Source organism: Callithrix jacchus, chromosome 6 (genome assembly GCF_049354715.1).
Source record: "Callithrix jacchus isolate 240 chromosome 6, calJac240_pri, whole genome shotgun sequence".
NCBI classification, from domain to species: Eukaryota; Metazoa; Chordata; class Mammalia; order Primates; family Cebidae; genus Callithrix; species Callithrix jacchus.
The window spans coordinates 82,398,976-82,414,975 of record NC_133507.1 but is presented as its reverse complement, the minus strand read 5'-3'; the positions used below and the strand labels follow the sequence as shown (position 1 = coordinate 82,414,975).

Genomic DNA, 16,000 nt, shown 5'->3' with positions numbered 1-16,000 from the left:
GGAGGAGCTATACGTATACCAGTCAAAATATAAAGTTGCAAAAACAAAGAATGTTATAGAATAATAAAAGAATCCATTCAACAAAAGAATATAACAGTTGTACATATAAATGTACCCAACACTGAAACACTCAGATGTATAAAGCAAGTATTATTAGATCTAAAGAGAGATAGATTGCATTAAAATAACAGGAACTTCACAGCCAATTCTCAGCATTGGACAGATAATTTAGACAGAAAATCAGTGAAGACAGATTGAATTTAAACTTTACCACAGACCAAACGGACCTAATAGACATTTACAGAACATTTCCCCCAACAACTGCACAATGTACATTATTCTCATCAGCACACAGAAGATTCTCCAGGACTGACCTATGGTTAGGAAACAACAGAAGTCTTAAACATTAATCATATAAAGTATCTGGTCTGGCCACAATAGAATAAAACCAGATATCAATAATAAAATAACTGGCTAGGTGCAGTGGCTCACACCTGTAATCCCAACATTTTGGGAGGCCAAGGTGGGAGGATCCTGTGAGCCCAGGAGTTTGAGACAAGCTTGGGCAACATAGGGAGCATAGGGAGACCTTGTCTCTATTTTTTTTAAAGTAATAATAATAAAAATAAGAGGTGTCAGGTTCACCCCATATTGGGTACCACTGTCAGGGTAACCACCTGTGGGGGTCTGTCCTGCAGTCCTGACTCAACAACAGATGAATAAAGTACACTGACACACAGATATTATGCTTTGACAATTCAACTGAGGGTCCATGTGGCTTCTAACAGACTCATTGGAGAGTACTGTAAACAGCTGCAACCACTGGCCCTTTTTAGCCAGTAAGACTTGCATTTATTTAGTAGAGTTTAATTGACAAAGGCTTGAGTCAACAACACTAAACTGAAGATTAAAGCACAGGTTCCGATGCCCAAAGCAAACACCATTAGAGGATAATATCCCCGGTCAACCTTCCTAAGAGAGCGCCATACCACTCGGAGGTTAGTTTTAAGACCACAAGAGTAAACAAGTTAGGTAGGTAAACTCCCCCATATATTCTAGCTATTTGCTCTACTTATTAACTAAATGTAAAGGGTTTAGGTTGCCTTCAGTCAAAACTTCTACTGAAACTATGAAAAAACCCTTAGGCCTTCCAAAAGGGTTTGAGACTATATACTATAACTTTCTCTACTATTTTTCCTTTAATATTTTTGCCACCATCCTGAGTGAATTCCCACAAGAGGAACATTAGAAACTACATAAAAATATGGAAATTAGACAACATGCCCCTGAACAAACAATAGGCAACGAAAGATATTAAGAATATTACAGATTCCTAGAAACAAAATGAAAATAGAAACACAACATACCAAAACTTAAGGAACACAGCAAAAACAGTATTAAGAGACAAGTTTATACCAATATATGCCTACATCAGAAAACTAGAAAAATTTCAAATAAAGAATTTAACAATGCAGTCCAAAGAGCTAGAAAAGAATAAACCAAAACCCAAATTATTCAAGGAAATAATAAATATCAGAGAAGGAATAAACAAAATTGAGACTAAAAGAACAATATAAAAAAATCAGCAAAACAAAAGTTGCTTAGCTAGACTAAGAAAGAAAGACCAAAATGAATAAATGAGAAATAAAAAAGGAGACATCACACTGAATATCACAGAAATAAAAAGGATCATTAGAGTACTATGAAGAACTATGCATCAATTAATTACAAAACGTAAATGAAATAGGTAAGTTCCTGGACACATAAAACCTCTCAATGTTGAAGCAAGAAGAAACAGAAAACCTGGAGAGACCAATAACAAATAGTGAGGTAGAATCAGGAATAAAAAGTCTCCCAATAAAGGAAAATTAAGTACTGGATGGCTTCACTGCTGAATTCTACTAAAACCTTAAAAAAATTAATGCCAACTCTTCCAAAACTATTTCAAAAAATTCAAGCAGAGGAACTTATTCCTAATTCATTCTATGAGGCCAGCATAACCCTGACATCAAAATTAGACAAGGATAAAACGGCAACAAAAGCTATAAATCAGTATCTCTGATGAATATAGATGCAAAAGTCTTCAACAAAGTATTACTAAGCTGAATACAAAAAGATCATTCACCATGATCGAGTGGGATTTATCCCAGAGATGCAAGGATGGTTTAATATACGCAAATCAATAAATATCATACGACACATCAATAGAATGGAGGCCAAAAACTACATGATAATCTCAATGGATGCAGAAAAAAATGTAATAAAATTCAACATCCCTTCATGATAGAAACTGTCAATAAATAGGTAAAGAAAAAAAGCACCACAATGTAATAAAGGCCATATATGATAAACCCACAATTAATGTCAGAGAGAATGGAGAAAAAGTTGAAAGTTTTTTCTGTAAGAATTAGAACAATACAAGGATGTTCACTGTACCCATTATTATTCAACATAGTATTAGACCTTGAAGCCAGAGCAATATGGAAAGGAGGAAGTCAATTCATTCCTCTTTGAAGATGACATAATCTTATATATAGAAAACCTAGAGACTCTACCAAAGAACTCTAAGAATTTCAGTAAAGTTGAAGACTACAAAATCAATGTACAATAACCAGTACTGTTTGTATATACTAACAACAAATTAGCTAAAAGAAAAAATCAAGAAGTCAATCCCATTTACAAAAGCTACTAAAAAAATTTAATTACTGATGAATAAATGCAATCAAGGAAGTGAAAGTTATAGTTTTTGCACGAGGAAAACTACAAAGCACCGAAGAAAAAAACTGAAGAGGATAGAAACTAATTAAAAGACATCCATACTTACAGATGGAAAGAATTAATATTGTTAAAGTTACTAGACTACCAGAAGCAATCTACAGTTTCAATGATATTCCTGTCAAAACACCAATGATATTCTTCACAAAGATGGAAAAAAATCCTGAAGTTCATATGAAACAACAAAAGGCCCCAAATGTCCAAAGCAATCCTGAGCACAGGAATAAGGCTAGAGTCAACATACTACCTAACATCTACTACCTAACTTCAAATATACTACAAAGTTGTAGTAACCAAAACAGCATGATACTGGCATAAAAACAGACATGTAGACCAACGGAACAGAATAGAGAACCACAAAATTAATCTGCTTATCAATAGCCAAATGACTTTTACAAAGGCCAAGAACATTCATTAGGGAAAGGACAATTTCTTCAATAAATGGTGCTGAGAAAACTGGATATCCCTATGCAGAAGAATTAAACTAGATTCACATCTGTCATCCTACACAAAAATCAATTCATAATGGATCAAAGACCTCAATGTTAAGACCTGATATTATAAAACTACCAGAAGAAAACATAGGGTTGTAATACTTCAGGACACTAGGTCGAAGAAAAGATCTTATGAAAGAATTCCAAATCACAGACAACAAAAAAAGAAATAGACAAATCAGATGACATCAAACTCAAAAGATTCTGCATAGCAAGGAAAACAATCAGCAGTCTAAAAAAAACAACCTACAGAAAAATGAAAATATTTGCAAACTATTCATCTGATGGGAGATTCATATCCAAATTACACAAGGAACACAAATATCTCAAGAGCAAAAAACCAATTTGCTTAAAAAACAGGCAAATGATCTGAACAGACATTTCTGAAAAGACATACACAGGACCAACAAATATATGAAGAAATGCTTAACATCATTAATCATCAGGGACATGCAAATAGAAACCACAGTGAGGTATCATCTCACCCCAGTTAGGATGTCTATTTTCAGAAAAACAAAAAATAATAAATGCTGGTGAGGATGCAAAGAAAAGGGAACTTTTATACACCATTGGCGAGAATGTAAACAAGTACAGCCAATATTGAGAAAAGTACAAAGGTTCCCCAAAAAACTCTACAAATAGAACTACCATGTGGTCCAACAATCACACTACTGAGAAATTATATAAAGGAAAGGAAATCATTACATCAGAGAGACATCTGAACACCTGTATTTATTGTTGTACTATTCACAATAACCATGATATGGATCAACCTAGGTCCAACAACAGTTGAATGGATAAAGAATATGTGTATATATACACAATGGAATACTGTTTAGCCATTAAAAAAACAAAAAGAAATCCTGTCATTCACAGCAACGTGGATGGAACTGGAAGAAGTTATGTTAAATGAAATAAGCCAGGAAAAGAAAGTTAAACACCATACGTTTTCATTCATCTATGGAAGCCAAGAAAAGCAAATCTTATAGAAGTCAAAAGTAGAAGAGAGGATAGGGTAGGAAGTGTAGGAGGAAAGGAGGACTAGGTAAAGATTTAATATGAATACAAAATTATAACAAGATGGGAGGCATAAGTTATAGTGTTGTACCATCATTGTTCTGTAACTATAGGATGACTGTAATGAACAATAATAGTTTCCAATAGCTAGAAGGAGGATACTGGATGTTCCCAACACAAATAAATGATAAATGTTTGAGATGATTGATATGCTAATTGCTGATTTGATCACTATACATTATATGTATCAAAATATTACTATATACCCCATCGAAGTGTATAATTATTATGAGTCAGTTTAAAAATAAAGTGCAAACTGACACAAGAACAGAAAATGAAATACCACATATTCTCACTCATACGCGGGTGAGGAAAAATGAGAACACATGGACATAGGGAAGAGAGTACTACACATCAGGGTCTATTGGGGAGAATGGGGAGGGACAGCAAGGGGGGGGAGCTGGGGAGGGATAGCCGGGGGAGAAATGCCAAATGTGGGTGAGGGGCAGGAAGGCAGCAAAACACACTTCTGTGTGTGTACCTATGCAACTATTTTGCACGTTCTGCACATGTACCCCAAAACCTAAAATGCAATAAAAAATAAAAAGTAAAAATAAAAATAAAGTATAAAAAAGGTTAATTACTACTTAAAATGTCTATTTTATGAAATAAATGTTTTGAGCTATTTAAGCCAGACTTACACAAGAAGGAAAGATTGTTAGAAAACTGAAATGCAGTATCACATTAGAAGCAAATGACAGAGCTGGCAGTAAAGAAACTCACATTGGCCATATGGTAGAATGCTTAGAGAAGGAAAAAAAAAACCTAAAAAAAGATGGTGGACATAGACAAATGAAAACTATTTAAGAACTGAATATTCTAATATTGAATATTCATTTTCTCTAATCCTAAGAAAAAATGAAAGAGAACATTCAAAAATAAAAATATTATTTAGTGAAGAATATCTCTAAATTTATACTAAAACAGTATACAGAATATCAGTGAATTTTTGACTCTTAGACATTAACTAATGCAATAAGAAAAGAAAAGAAATAAAAGGTATAGAGATAGGGAAGAAATAATTAAACTGGTATTTGCTCACAGATAACAAAATTGTCTAAGTAAAAAAATCTCAAAGAATTGATCAAAAAAAAAAAAAAAAAAAAAACTCCTGGAATTGAGAAGCAATTATAGTAAAGTTGCAAAATACAAGGTAATATATAAAAGCCAAGTGTTTAGCCATATACTAGCAATAAACACCTTAGAAAAGGAAATTGAAAAAACATAGTACTAATTCACACTAGCACCAACAATAAAAAATTGGCATAAAACTAATAAAATATGTGTAAGATCTTTATTAAGAAAACTATAAAAACTGATGAAGTTCCTAAATAAAGGATACTCCATGAATGGGAAGACTCAATATAGTTAAGATGTCCATTCTTCCTCATGTGATATATAAATTGAACACAAAATCCCCGCAACTCATTACAAAGATTCTCAGAATTTGTTGAGTATGTACAAAGTAAATCTAAAGTTATTATGAAAAGGCAAAGTAACCAGACAGCCAACACAAAACTGTAGAAAAACAAAGTCAGAAGACTGACAGTAATTACCTTAAAGACTCACTAAAAATCTACAGTAATCAAAACAGTGTGATATTGGCAAAAGAACAAATAAAGCAAGGGAATAGAATGAGTACCTAAAAACAGACCCACACAAACATAGTCAACTGATCTTTGACAAAGAAGCAAAGGCAATTCAATGGATGAAAGATACTCTTCAACTTGACATTCATTTGCAAAAAAAAAAAAAAAAATTCTAAATACAGACCTTACACCTTTCACAAAAAGCAATTCAAAATGATTCATAGACCTAGATGTAAAATGCAAAACCATAAAGCTTGTAAGATACATAGGAAAAAATCTAGATGACCTTGGGTTTGGTGATAAAGCTTCAGATCCAACACAAAAATCATAATCCATGATAGAAAAAACTGACAAGATTATTAAAATCAAAGACTTCAGTTGGGCACAGTGTTTCAGTTCTATAATCCCAGCACTTTGGAAAGGTGAAGCAGGAGGATTGCTTGAGCTCAGGAGTTCAGGGCCATCCTGGGAAACATAGGGAGACCCCATCTCTACAAAAAATTTAAAGAAAACTAGTCAGGTGTGATGGTGCATGCTTGTAATCCCAGATATTCGGGAGGCTGAGGTGGGAGGGCTGCTTGAGCCCAAGATGCTGAGGCTACAGTGAGCTGTGATCATGCCATTGCACTCCAGGCTGGCTGAAAGAGTGAAATAGTAAGACCCTATCTTGTAAGTAAGATAGATAGATAGATAGATAACTATTCTACCAAAGATAATAATATGAAAAGACAGAACAAGATCCTGTCTCCAAAATAAGTAAATAAAAACTTCTGCTCTGCCAAAGACAATGTTAATATTATGAAAAGAAAAGCCACAGACTGTAAGAAAATACTTGCAACACAAAATTGAAATCAGAAATATAACGGACTCTTAAACCTATCAATAAGAAAACAAACAACCCACATTAAAATGGGGATAAGATACCTCACCAAACAGATACAGATGAAAAAGAAGTGTATGAAAAGATGCTCAACATCATGTCATTAGGAAATTATAAGTAAAAACTGACACCAATATGTACTTATTAGAATGGTTAAAATAAAAAAATTTAATTTCATTTCTTAAATTTCAAATTTTGAAATTTAAAATCATTCCACATAGTCCTCTTGTGAAAACTACCCAAAATAACAGTGAATTCAAGTGCAAAGAAAAAGCATAATAAAAACCCAAGAATAAAGAAGTAGTGATTATAGAAGCTGAGTATGGGGACTAAATCAAATTCAACATAGATTTGAAACTAAAAAATTACTGTAAATATGATTATAATAAATGTGAAAATTTGTGAAATATTAAAAGAAATTATTAGATGTAAATTTTCAATTTATGGACTTTAAACAACATTTGAAATGAGTGATAACAGTAAAAACCTAATGTACTCATCTTAATAATGTAATTTCAATATATCTTGCTTAAAATATTAAAAAAATTTTACTTCTCATGCATTTTTAAAGTACATTAGTCAGAAATTGAAATTTATTGCATAAAATACATGAGAACAGATTTTAAACAGACTACTTAGCACTGAAAGTAACTACTTTCAAGAGTTAACACCCATAATTTGTCTCCTATATTACATAAAGGATATGAAAGACAAGAATAAGAGGAAGTAAGATTTTTTTTTTCAGGTAACTAAGCAAATATGATAAAGAGGGAAAGGAGAAAAGAATTATATAAGATGTGAGCATGCATTGAAATATTGTGTAATTGCAAGTTAGGGTTAAACAATAAATAGTAATGATGTAGGAAAAATAAAAAGAATGAATGATATGATAGTTCCCTAACCTATAATTATCAAAGGTAAAAACCCTACCTTGCGGCATTGACGTAAAGAATAAATGAGAGAACACAGATAAAAAGACACATAGTACATGCTCAATAAAGGCTAGTTTCTTTTTCCACTGGCAATCTCTACTTCTTCAAGGACAAGGACCGAGTTGGAACAAACATCAATTGACAATTTGTCACTAGGAGGATAAATAAGGGGAAAAAAGGTCTGCTATACTCAAACATACCACCCTAATTTATAAAGTTTTACATGTCTTCTATGATTAAAAAAGAAAAAACCAAAAGATTAAAATGCTACAAAATGATGAAATGAAAAACATTTTCAGTATTATATAAAATAAGAATCATCACATGCTAACAAACACCAGAAATCAACAGCTTTTACCATAGTTTTTCCTGATCCTCGGGGTCCAATAATGAGTACAGAGTTACTTTCTCCATGGATAGCAGTTCTTTTTAGCAGCTCACTTAAGTGTCTAAAATGACATAAATAGGATAAACTTTACAAAATGAAGCTGGAATAATTTGTTAGGTTGTAGTTTTTAAAAGGCGTATTGGAATATACACAGAAATTTCCTCTCTTCTCTTCCTCTGGGCACTTGGCCTAGCCTCTGAATGGTCCAAAATAGAAAAACACAAAAGAAACAGTAGAGCAGTACTGATTCTCTGAAATCTTCAAGTGAAAAACGTAGTCAGTTTGGAATATATTGAATTTTATGATGGTAAGGGACAAGGGACAATAGTGGCCACTCTCAGGACCCTTTGATTCAAATTTCTTTTCCTACTAATACTTTGGACTTTTACTCTATAGCTGGCTGCTGGGTATTAAGGGCCAGATGGTTAGAATTCTCTTCATAGTATCAGATAACAGGAACAAAACAAGATTGAAAGTTAAAGTGCTTTCTCATTATGGATGTATTTGTATCTGCTCCTGCTTCATGATATGTGGTGCCTCCATACACAAGGCAAAATTTTTTACTTCTATAAAAGGGTTTGTTAGCTTTATTTAATATCAAATTTGTTACAATAATTTTTGCAAACCTGGAAGGCATCTGTAAGTAGGTCCATAACAGTCAAAGGGACAACTAGACTTACTTGTATTGTACTTGCACTCCAAACAGGTTACTATGTGGACTCTGATGACAAAATCTTTCACGTAAAATTCTTTGTACCTGATGAAAATAAAGTGAATAAATATAAATAAAAATATTACACGAAATAAAAAATGAATGAGAATACACATTTACAATAGTCAGAATCAGGAATTAATGAACCAATTCAACCCTCTCTAAATTCTTATCCTCTAGAGTTCTGATTATCATTTTCATAAGTTATCAAATTAATGGTCTTCTTACCTATCTCAAGTCCCATAGGAAGAATAAGAATTTAGTTAGGAAGGTTTCAACAAGAGGGAGAATCACTTACTTTAGCTATATTAGCAACTTAAGGGCTGTTTTAAAGCATGTGAATGAGTTAAGAAAAAAAAATTGTTATAAGAAGCTATATTTTGAGTTTACTTTAGAACGAGGGCCTTAGACTTAGTCATGAAAAATTATGTCAAATAATCTAGCACAGTCTTTAAAAAAATGGACCATTAAAGTCATTCCTTTTTTTGGATCTGCAGCTAATAAAGAGGTCTTTCAGGGACAAAAGCCTTAGGGTGCTATCTCCGATTTGACCCCATGGACTGGAATTAAAAACCTCCAAGAATATTTGCTTCTCCCAGACTGATAGACTGGAACTAATCCTTCATGTATCAAAGAAATAAATTTGAGTTCTTCTTCCATGTACAGAGGCTAAGCAACGAAAATGACTCACTAGGGACAAAACAATCCATACTTGTTCATTATAAAGTAAGTTAAAAAATAAGGGCATTGACTCTAGAAGCTATTATATGAATTTTAAACATTAACTCTTTTCTAAATTTTAATTTATTTATCTATAAAATAGGGACAATAACACCTTGTGGCAGGCCTGTTTTAAAGATTAAAAAAGGGGGCGGAGCACAGTGGCTCATGTCTGTAAGCCCAACACTTTGAGAGGTTAAGAAGGGCAGATTGCTTGAGGTTAGGGGTTCAAGAACAGCCTGGCCAACAAGGTTGAAATCTCTTCTCTACTAAAAATTCAAAAATTAGCCGGGCATGGTGGCAGGTGCCTGTAATAGCAGCTACTTGGGAGGTTGAGGCAGTTCTGCATGAACCCAGGAGGCTGTAGTTGCAGTGAGCTGAGATTACACCACTGCATTCCAGCCAGGATGACAGAGCAAGACTTGGTCTCAAAAAAAAAAAAAAAAGATTGAAAAAGGCAATTATCTATAACACAAATAGGCTTTGTACAGGTAATAGCTAATATCTGTAAAATATATATAAAAGAACATATACTATGCACTCAACTAATCATAATATGTATTCCTCTACCTAGATGAGATCAAAAGAAAAAACTCAATACTTTCCTTAAAAAGAAAAAAACTCATACACAAAACCTCATTAAAATCTCTTAGTGGCAATAACTGTATGTAAAACATAAGCTAGATATAAAAGAATTAAAGTTGTAGTGACTAGTTAGAAGGTTCATAAATCCCAAAGTGATCTGGCATGGAAGTTAAATAGGTATATACATGTATTGAAATTAATTCAGCTGTACTTGAAGGATTTGAGCACTTTACATACAAAGGTACATAACAGCATATCTCAGTTAAATTTTTTTGTTTTTTTAGAAATAGAGTTAAACAACTTCCTTCAAAAAGAAAGCCAAGTCTTATAAAGGAAAACAGTAACATTTAATTTTGTTTAAAAACTAAATGTAGTTCAGGTCAAGCTAGATAAATACACATGTCAGGGTAGAAATATCATGCTCATTTCCCTACTAGACTATAAGCTTCTTATGGAAGAGACTTACAGAGATGCCCAGCCCTTGGAATACAGTATACACTTCTGATAACATTAATTATAAAAACACTCAACAGGCGAGGAACGTAACAGAACTTCCTCAACTTAATAAAGGGCATCTGTGAAAAACCCCAAAGCTAACATCATACGTAATGGTGAAAGACTGAACGCTGTCCCTCTAAGATGAAAACATAGACAAGAATGTCCATTCTTCCCATTCCTATTCAACATTTTAAAGACAGTACAAGCCAGGGCAATTAGGCAAGAAAAGGTGGTAAAAAGGCAGCCAGATTGGAAAGAAAGAAGCAAAAGTTAGAATTCTAACTACTTAATAGAATTAATAAGGCTTAATAAGGATAAAATCAAATTGTAGTATAAAACACTAATATTAAAAACACCAATATGAACTGACATAAAGGGTAGAGAACAATCAGAACAACAAAATCTGTTGGTCCACATTTAATTTTGACAGAGTTTAGAAAATTCTGCTTCCAGATGATTGTTCATATAAACTTACATTGATATCTCCTTAAGGATAGAAAGAGTGATTCTTTCTATGTGCTAAAGGGAAAATTCAAGTTAAGACGTTAACTATTTCTCTGAACACCTTTACAGGGTAACAGGTCTTGAGATTAATGAAAATACATACTAACCTGTGAAAGGCATTCTGCGTGAATTAAGCTGTTACTCTTTGATTTACGACTGCTCATTTCAACACATTCAAATCCTTTAAAAAATTAGCATAAATATTATAAACATAGTGACTTAAAGAGATTATTTAAGAATCTACTATTCTAGAATTAAAATAAATACAAGTTTTTAACTGTAAAAAGTGCTGAAACCTTAAGACCTTCCAAATCTTTAATGGCTTCATTTTGTCCAAGTACAGGCTCATTAAACACTCTCATACCACACTTCAAGCACACCTTGTTTTATTGTGCTTTGCTTTAATGTGCTTTGCAGACAGTGTAATTTTTTTTTTAAAGCAAATTTTGTAGCAACTCTGTCCAACAAGTCGATAGGCACCATTTTTCAAACACCGTGTTTCCATTTTGTGTCTGTCGGCATTTTTAGCAATAAGGTATTTTAAAATTAAGTATGTACATTTTTTTAGACAGTACTATTGCACACTTAATAGACTAGTATAATGTAAATATAAATGTATGCACTGAGGAAAGTTTTGTGTGATTCACTTTATTGTGATATTTGCTTCACTGCAGTGGTCTAGAACTGAACATATAATACCTCCAAGCAAGTACGTGGTTTTTAGAGCTACTCCCATCTTTCCATTAAATCTTCTATTCACTTTCTCTTTCTTTCTCTAACTTATATGCTTTCTTTATGTCTCACCCATCCATCCCCAGGATAATCCCTTACAGAAAACCCTCCCTTTCTTGCTCCAGTCACCAACCACACCAAAAAAAAAATAATTAAAGACTAGGTTAAATGCCTCTGTTTAAACACTCATAAGTGCCTGTATTTCTCTTTCTTTATAACAGATTATTTTAAACAAAATTGTCTAATTGCTAATGTTTCCAAATTGAGGATTTTTTATATTCCAAGCATTATAGCATAATGCCCAAAACTAACTTGGCAATTAATAACTGGGATGAAAAAAAATACTAATGAAAAATATATAAATTTTGTAAAATTCTCCTCAAGGGTACCATACTCATAGACAAATGCCTTTGAGTGTAAGATCTATTTTCTTAGCACTGACTTCCTATAGGAATACTTTAACAGTTAGGCAATAACAGCTTAAGCAGTGTTTACGTAGGTATCAGGGATTGTTACAAATGCTTTTTGCATTTATCAACTCATTTAATCCTCAGAATTGCCCTATGGAATAACCACTATTATAAACCTTCCTTAAGATTAGAAGACACAGAAAGGCTAAATATCTTGACCAAAATCAGTTTGTAAATGGAAGAGCCAGGATTTAGATCAAGTTAACTATTTTTTTTTTTTTTAAGTGTATTCTGGTCTCATCTAATCTCCAGAAGGAACACAGCTTTGCTGACACCCTGAATTTATTAGCCCAGTGAAAGCCATTTTGGAACTTTTTTTACCACCAGAACTCATAAAACTCAAGAAAAGCTGACCTATCATCAAATTACCAATGATTGACATTATTATAATGTGAGAAAGAAGGCAGCAAGATGAAACAGGAGGATCTTCAGCTTGTGGAGGCCCAAATAGCAACAATAATTTCACAGCCACCACAGACAAAAGTGTCTTTTTGTTAGCCTTGAGATTCAGGCAGGAGTCTGTGAAGTCCCAGTGGGGCCCAAGACCTGGGAAAGTCAATTTGAGGGCAGATCTTTGTTCAAGTGACAGACTTCCCAACTGTGGTCCAGGTTCCAGACTTGGAAAGGGTCCTGTCCTCCAGAGGGCTTAGCTAGAACCTGACAGGACCTTGTTACCAGGGCCTGTAGCAGGATGTGAACCCTATCTGGTCCCTTGGTAGACTGGACTTTTCCTAAGACCTAGGTCTGTACAGGAGATAAAGATATACATAGAAAAGATCTGTTATTAGGTGTGTAGATGGTGTGGCTTTCTCTTGGAACCTAGGAGGGCTCCTACTGGATCACTGAATAGATACCTGAGCAGGCAGTATTGTCCTAGTCCTCAGTCACCAAAAGTCCTCTGGCTCCAGGCTTCCGAATTGAAAATTAAATAATAGCGTCTTCTTTCTTAGAAGAAAAGTGGTCTTCTCAGCTGCCTTAGGACACCTTTTAGCAGTCTTTTCTGTCTAAAGTTTTATCTTATTCCATTTAAGTTTTTATTTTTCCTAATGAGTGTTATGAGAGGGAAAAACCTTTTTAGCAACATAAAATATCCTCAACGCTGGTTTATGATGCTCTTGACCATCAGCCAAAATCTGAAATCACAAGGAACTATGTAATAATTGTTTCCTAGAAAATAAGGCTAATTAAAATGTAAAAAAGAGAAAGGGCTTTTGCAGTATGTTTTATTTTGTAGAACTATATTAGTTATCTTACAGTATTGTTAGAATTAAAAGATATTTTTATGTACTTCATGAATTAAGAAAGCATTACTCAGAAAAGCTAAATAAATGTCCACAGTTCCCAGGCAGGTATCTAATCTGCCTCTTTGTATCCAATAGTAAGCTATTAAGATCATTCATTTTTTCTTCATTTGGGGCTATCATTCATAAAAGAAACAACAAACACTCCACTATTGTATCTACCTTATAACCTACATAAATTTTGACTGTAAATAAAGTTTTAGTCCAAAGGTTATTTTGACATCTCGCCCCTTCATGTAAGGGTCAAGTATCTACTACATAATGAATATTTCAAAGACAATTCTGACAGTACAGATGAGATAAGCTTCAGACATTTGCAAACTGCATATCTGACAAAAGATCTGTATCTAAAAAACATTCAAAACTCAATAATAAAAAAAGAAGCAATCAAATTAGAAAACTGGCAAAATATATAAGTAGACCTTTCACCAAAGAAGATATGCAGGTGGCAAATAAGCATATGGGAAGATGTTTAATATCATTATTCATTATGAAAATGCAAATTGAAACCATAGTAAGATATCACTATACATCTATTAGGGAAGCTAAAATAACTCAAAGATGGCAAGGATGTAAAGAAAATGAATCTTTCATTTAACCACTGGTAGGAATGTACAATGGCATGGCTACTCTGAAAAGTTTCTTTACAGCAATTTCTTAGAAAACTACACATACGGGGAGAGAATGATCCAAGATGGCCGATCGCTAACATCCCGGGATTGCAGCTCTCAGGGAAGGCGCGGAGAACTAGAGGACGCCACACTTTCAGACAAAGTCTGGTCGCTCACGGAGCAGAAGATCCCCCAGTGGTGGAAACACAAGAGTCGCCATTGCGACTCTCGTGGTCGGCACAGCGGTTCCGCCGGTACATCGACGCGGCAGCGCTCGGCGCAGAGTAAACAGGACCGGTTCCCCTTCTGACCAAGGTTTGGAGCCCCGGGAAGGCAGAGTCGCCTACTACAGAAACAAGAAGGAAGCCAGACAGGAGAATCCTGGGCAGAAAAGCACCATCAGTTTTAACGCCGCTGCTCTGGCCCTGGGAACTAACAACATGGACGTCCACTCAAGAGACCTAATCTGAAAGTTGGTAATTTCAAAGACGACAGGAGGATAAATTTACAATGACGGGAAGAAACCAGCGTAAAAAAGCTGAGAATACTCAAAGTCAGAACGCCTCTCCCTCTAAAGATGATCACAGTTCCACATCAACAATGGAACAAGGCTTGATGGGGAACGAGCGCCTCCTGATGACAGAATCACTCTTCAAGGAATGGATAATAACAAACTTCGGTGAGTTAAAAGAACATGTTGTAGCCCAACGTAAAGAAACTAGGAACTTTGAAAAAAGGTTTGATGAAATCCTATTGAGAATAGACAATTTAGAGAGGAGTATGAGTGAATTAATGGAACTGAAGAATACAATACAGGAACTCCGAGAAGTATGCACAGGTTTAAACACTCAAATTGTTCAAGCAGAAGAAGGGATATCAGAGTTTGTCCAACTTAACGAAATAAAACGTGAAGAAAAGATTAGAGAAAAAAGGATAAAAAGGAATGAGCAAAGTCTCCAAGAAATGTGGGACTATGTGAAAAGACCAAATTTACGTTTGATAGGTGTACCTGAATGCGACGGAGAGAATGAATCCAAGCTGGAAAATACCCTTCAGGATATTATTCAGGAAAATTTTCCTAAACTAGCAAAGCAGGTCAACATTCAACTCCAGGTAATACAGAGAACACCACAAAGATATTCCTCAAGAAGAGCAACCCCAAGGAACATAATCGTTAGATTCACCAGGGTTGAAACGAAGGAGAGGATACTAAGGGCAGCCAGAGAGAAAGGTCAGATTACCCACAAAGGCAAGCCTATCAGACTTACAGCAGATCTCTCGACAGAAACTCTACAGGCCAGAAGAGAGTGGGGGCCAATATTCAACATCCTCAAAGAACAGAACCTTCAGCCCAGAATTTCATATCCAGCCAAACTAAGCTTCACAACTGAAGGAAAAATAAAATCTTTTATGAACAAGCAAGAACTCAGAGATTTTATTACCACCACGCCTGCTTTACAAGAGCTTCTGAAAGAAGCATTACACACAGAAAGAAACAACCAGTATTAGCCTTTCTAAAAATACACCAAAAAGTAAAGAGCACCAACATAAAGAAGAATTTACACCAACAAATGGATAAAACAGCCAGTCAACATCAAATGGCAGTAACCCTAAATTTAAATTGACTGAATTCCCAACCAAAAGACACAGCCAAAACCCAACGGCATGTTACATCCAGACCTGTTTCACATGCAAGGATACACAAAGACTCAAAACAAAGGGATGGAGAAAG

The 16,000-nt window shown here is 34.3% G+C and overlaps 1 protein-coding gene across 23 annotated transcripts in view; it reads right to left on the bottom strand.

Annotated features, from left to right (window-relative positions):
- Positions 1 to 16,000, bottom strand: part of ORC4 (origin recognition complex subunit 4) — a 75,163-nt gene that overhangs the window by 29,295 nt on the left and 29,868 nt on the right. For 13 of the 23 annotated variants that reach the window (XM_078327855.1, XM_078327845.1, XM_054257661.2 and 10 more), the window contains exons 2-4: positions 11,262 to 11,335; positions 8,816 to 8,892; positions 8,106 to 8,196 (exon numbers count right to left, since the gene is read on the bottom strand). The exons of 2 other annotated variants lie outside the window; for them this stretch is intronic. In XM_078327855.1, coding sequence (XP_078183981.1) covers positions 8,106 to 8,196; positions 8,816 to 8,892; positions 11,262 to 11,318 — 225 coding nt within the window. In that variant the 5' untranslated portion in view covers positions 11,319 to 11,335. The remainder of the gene's footprint in view (positions 1 to 8,105; positions 8,197 to 8,815; positions 8,893 to 11,261; positions 11,336 to 16,000) is intronic. 8 more of the 23 variants (XM_078327851.1, XM_078327865.1, XM_035304987.3 and 5 more) reach the window with 1 other exon arrangement.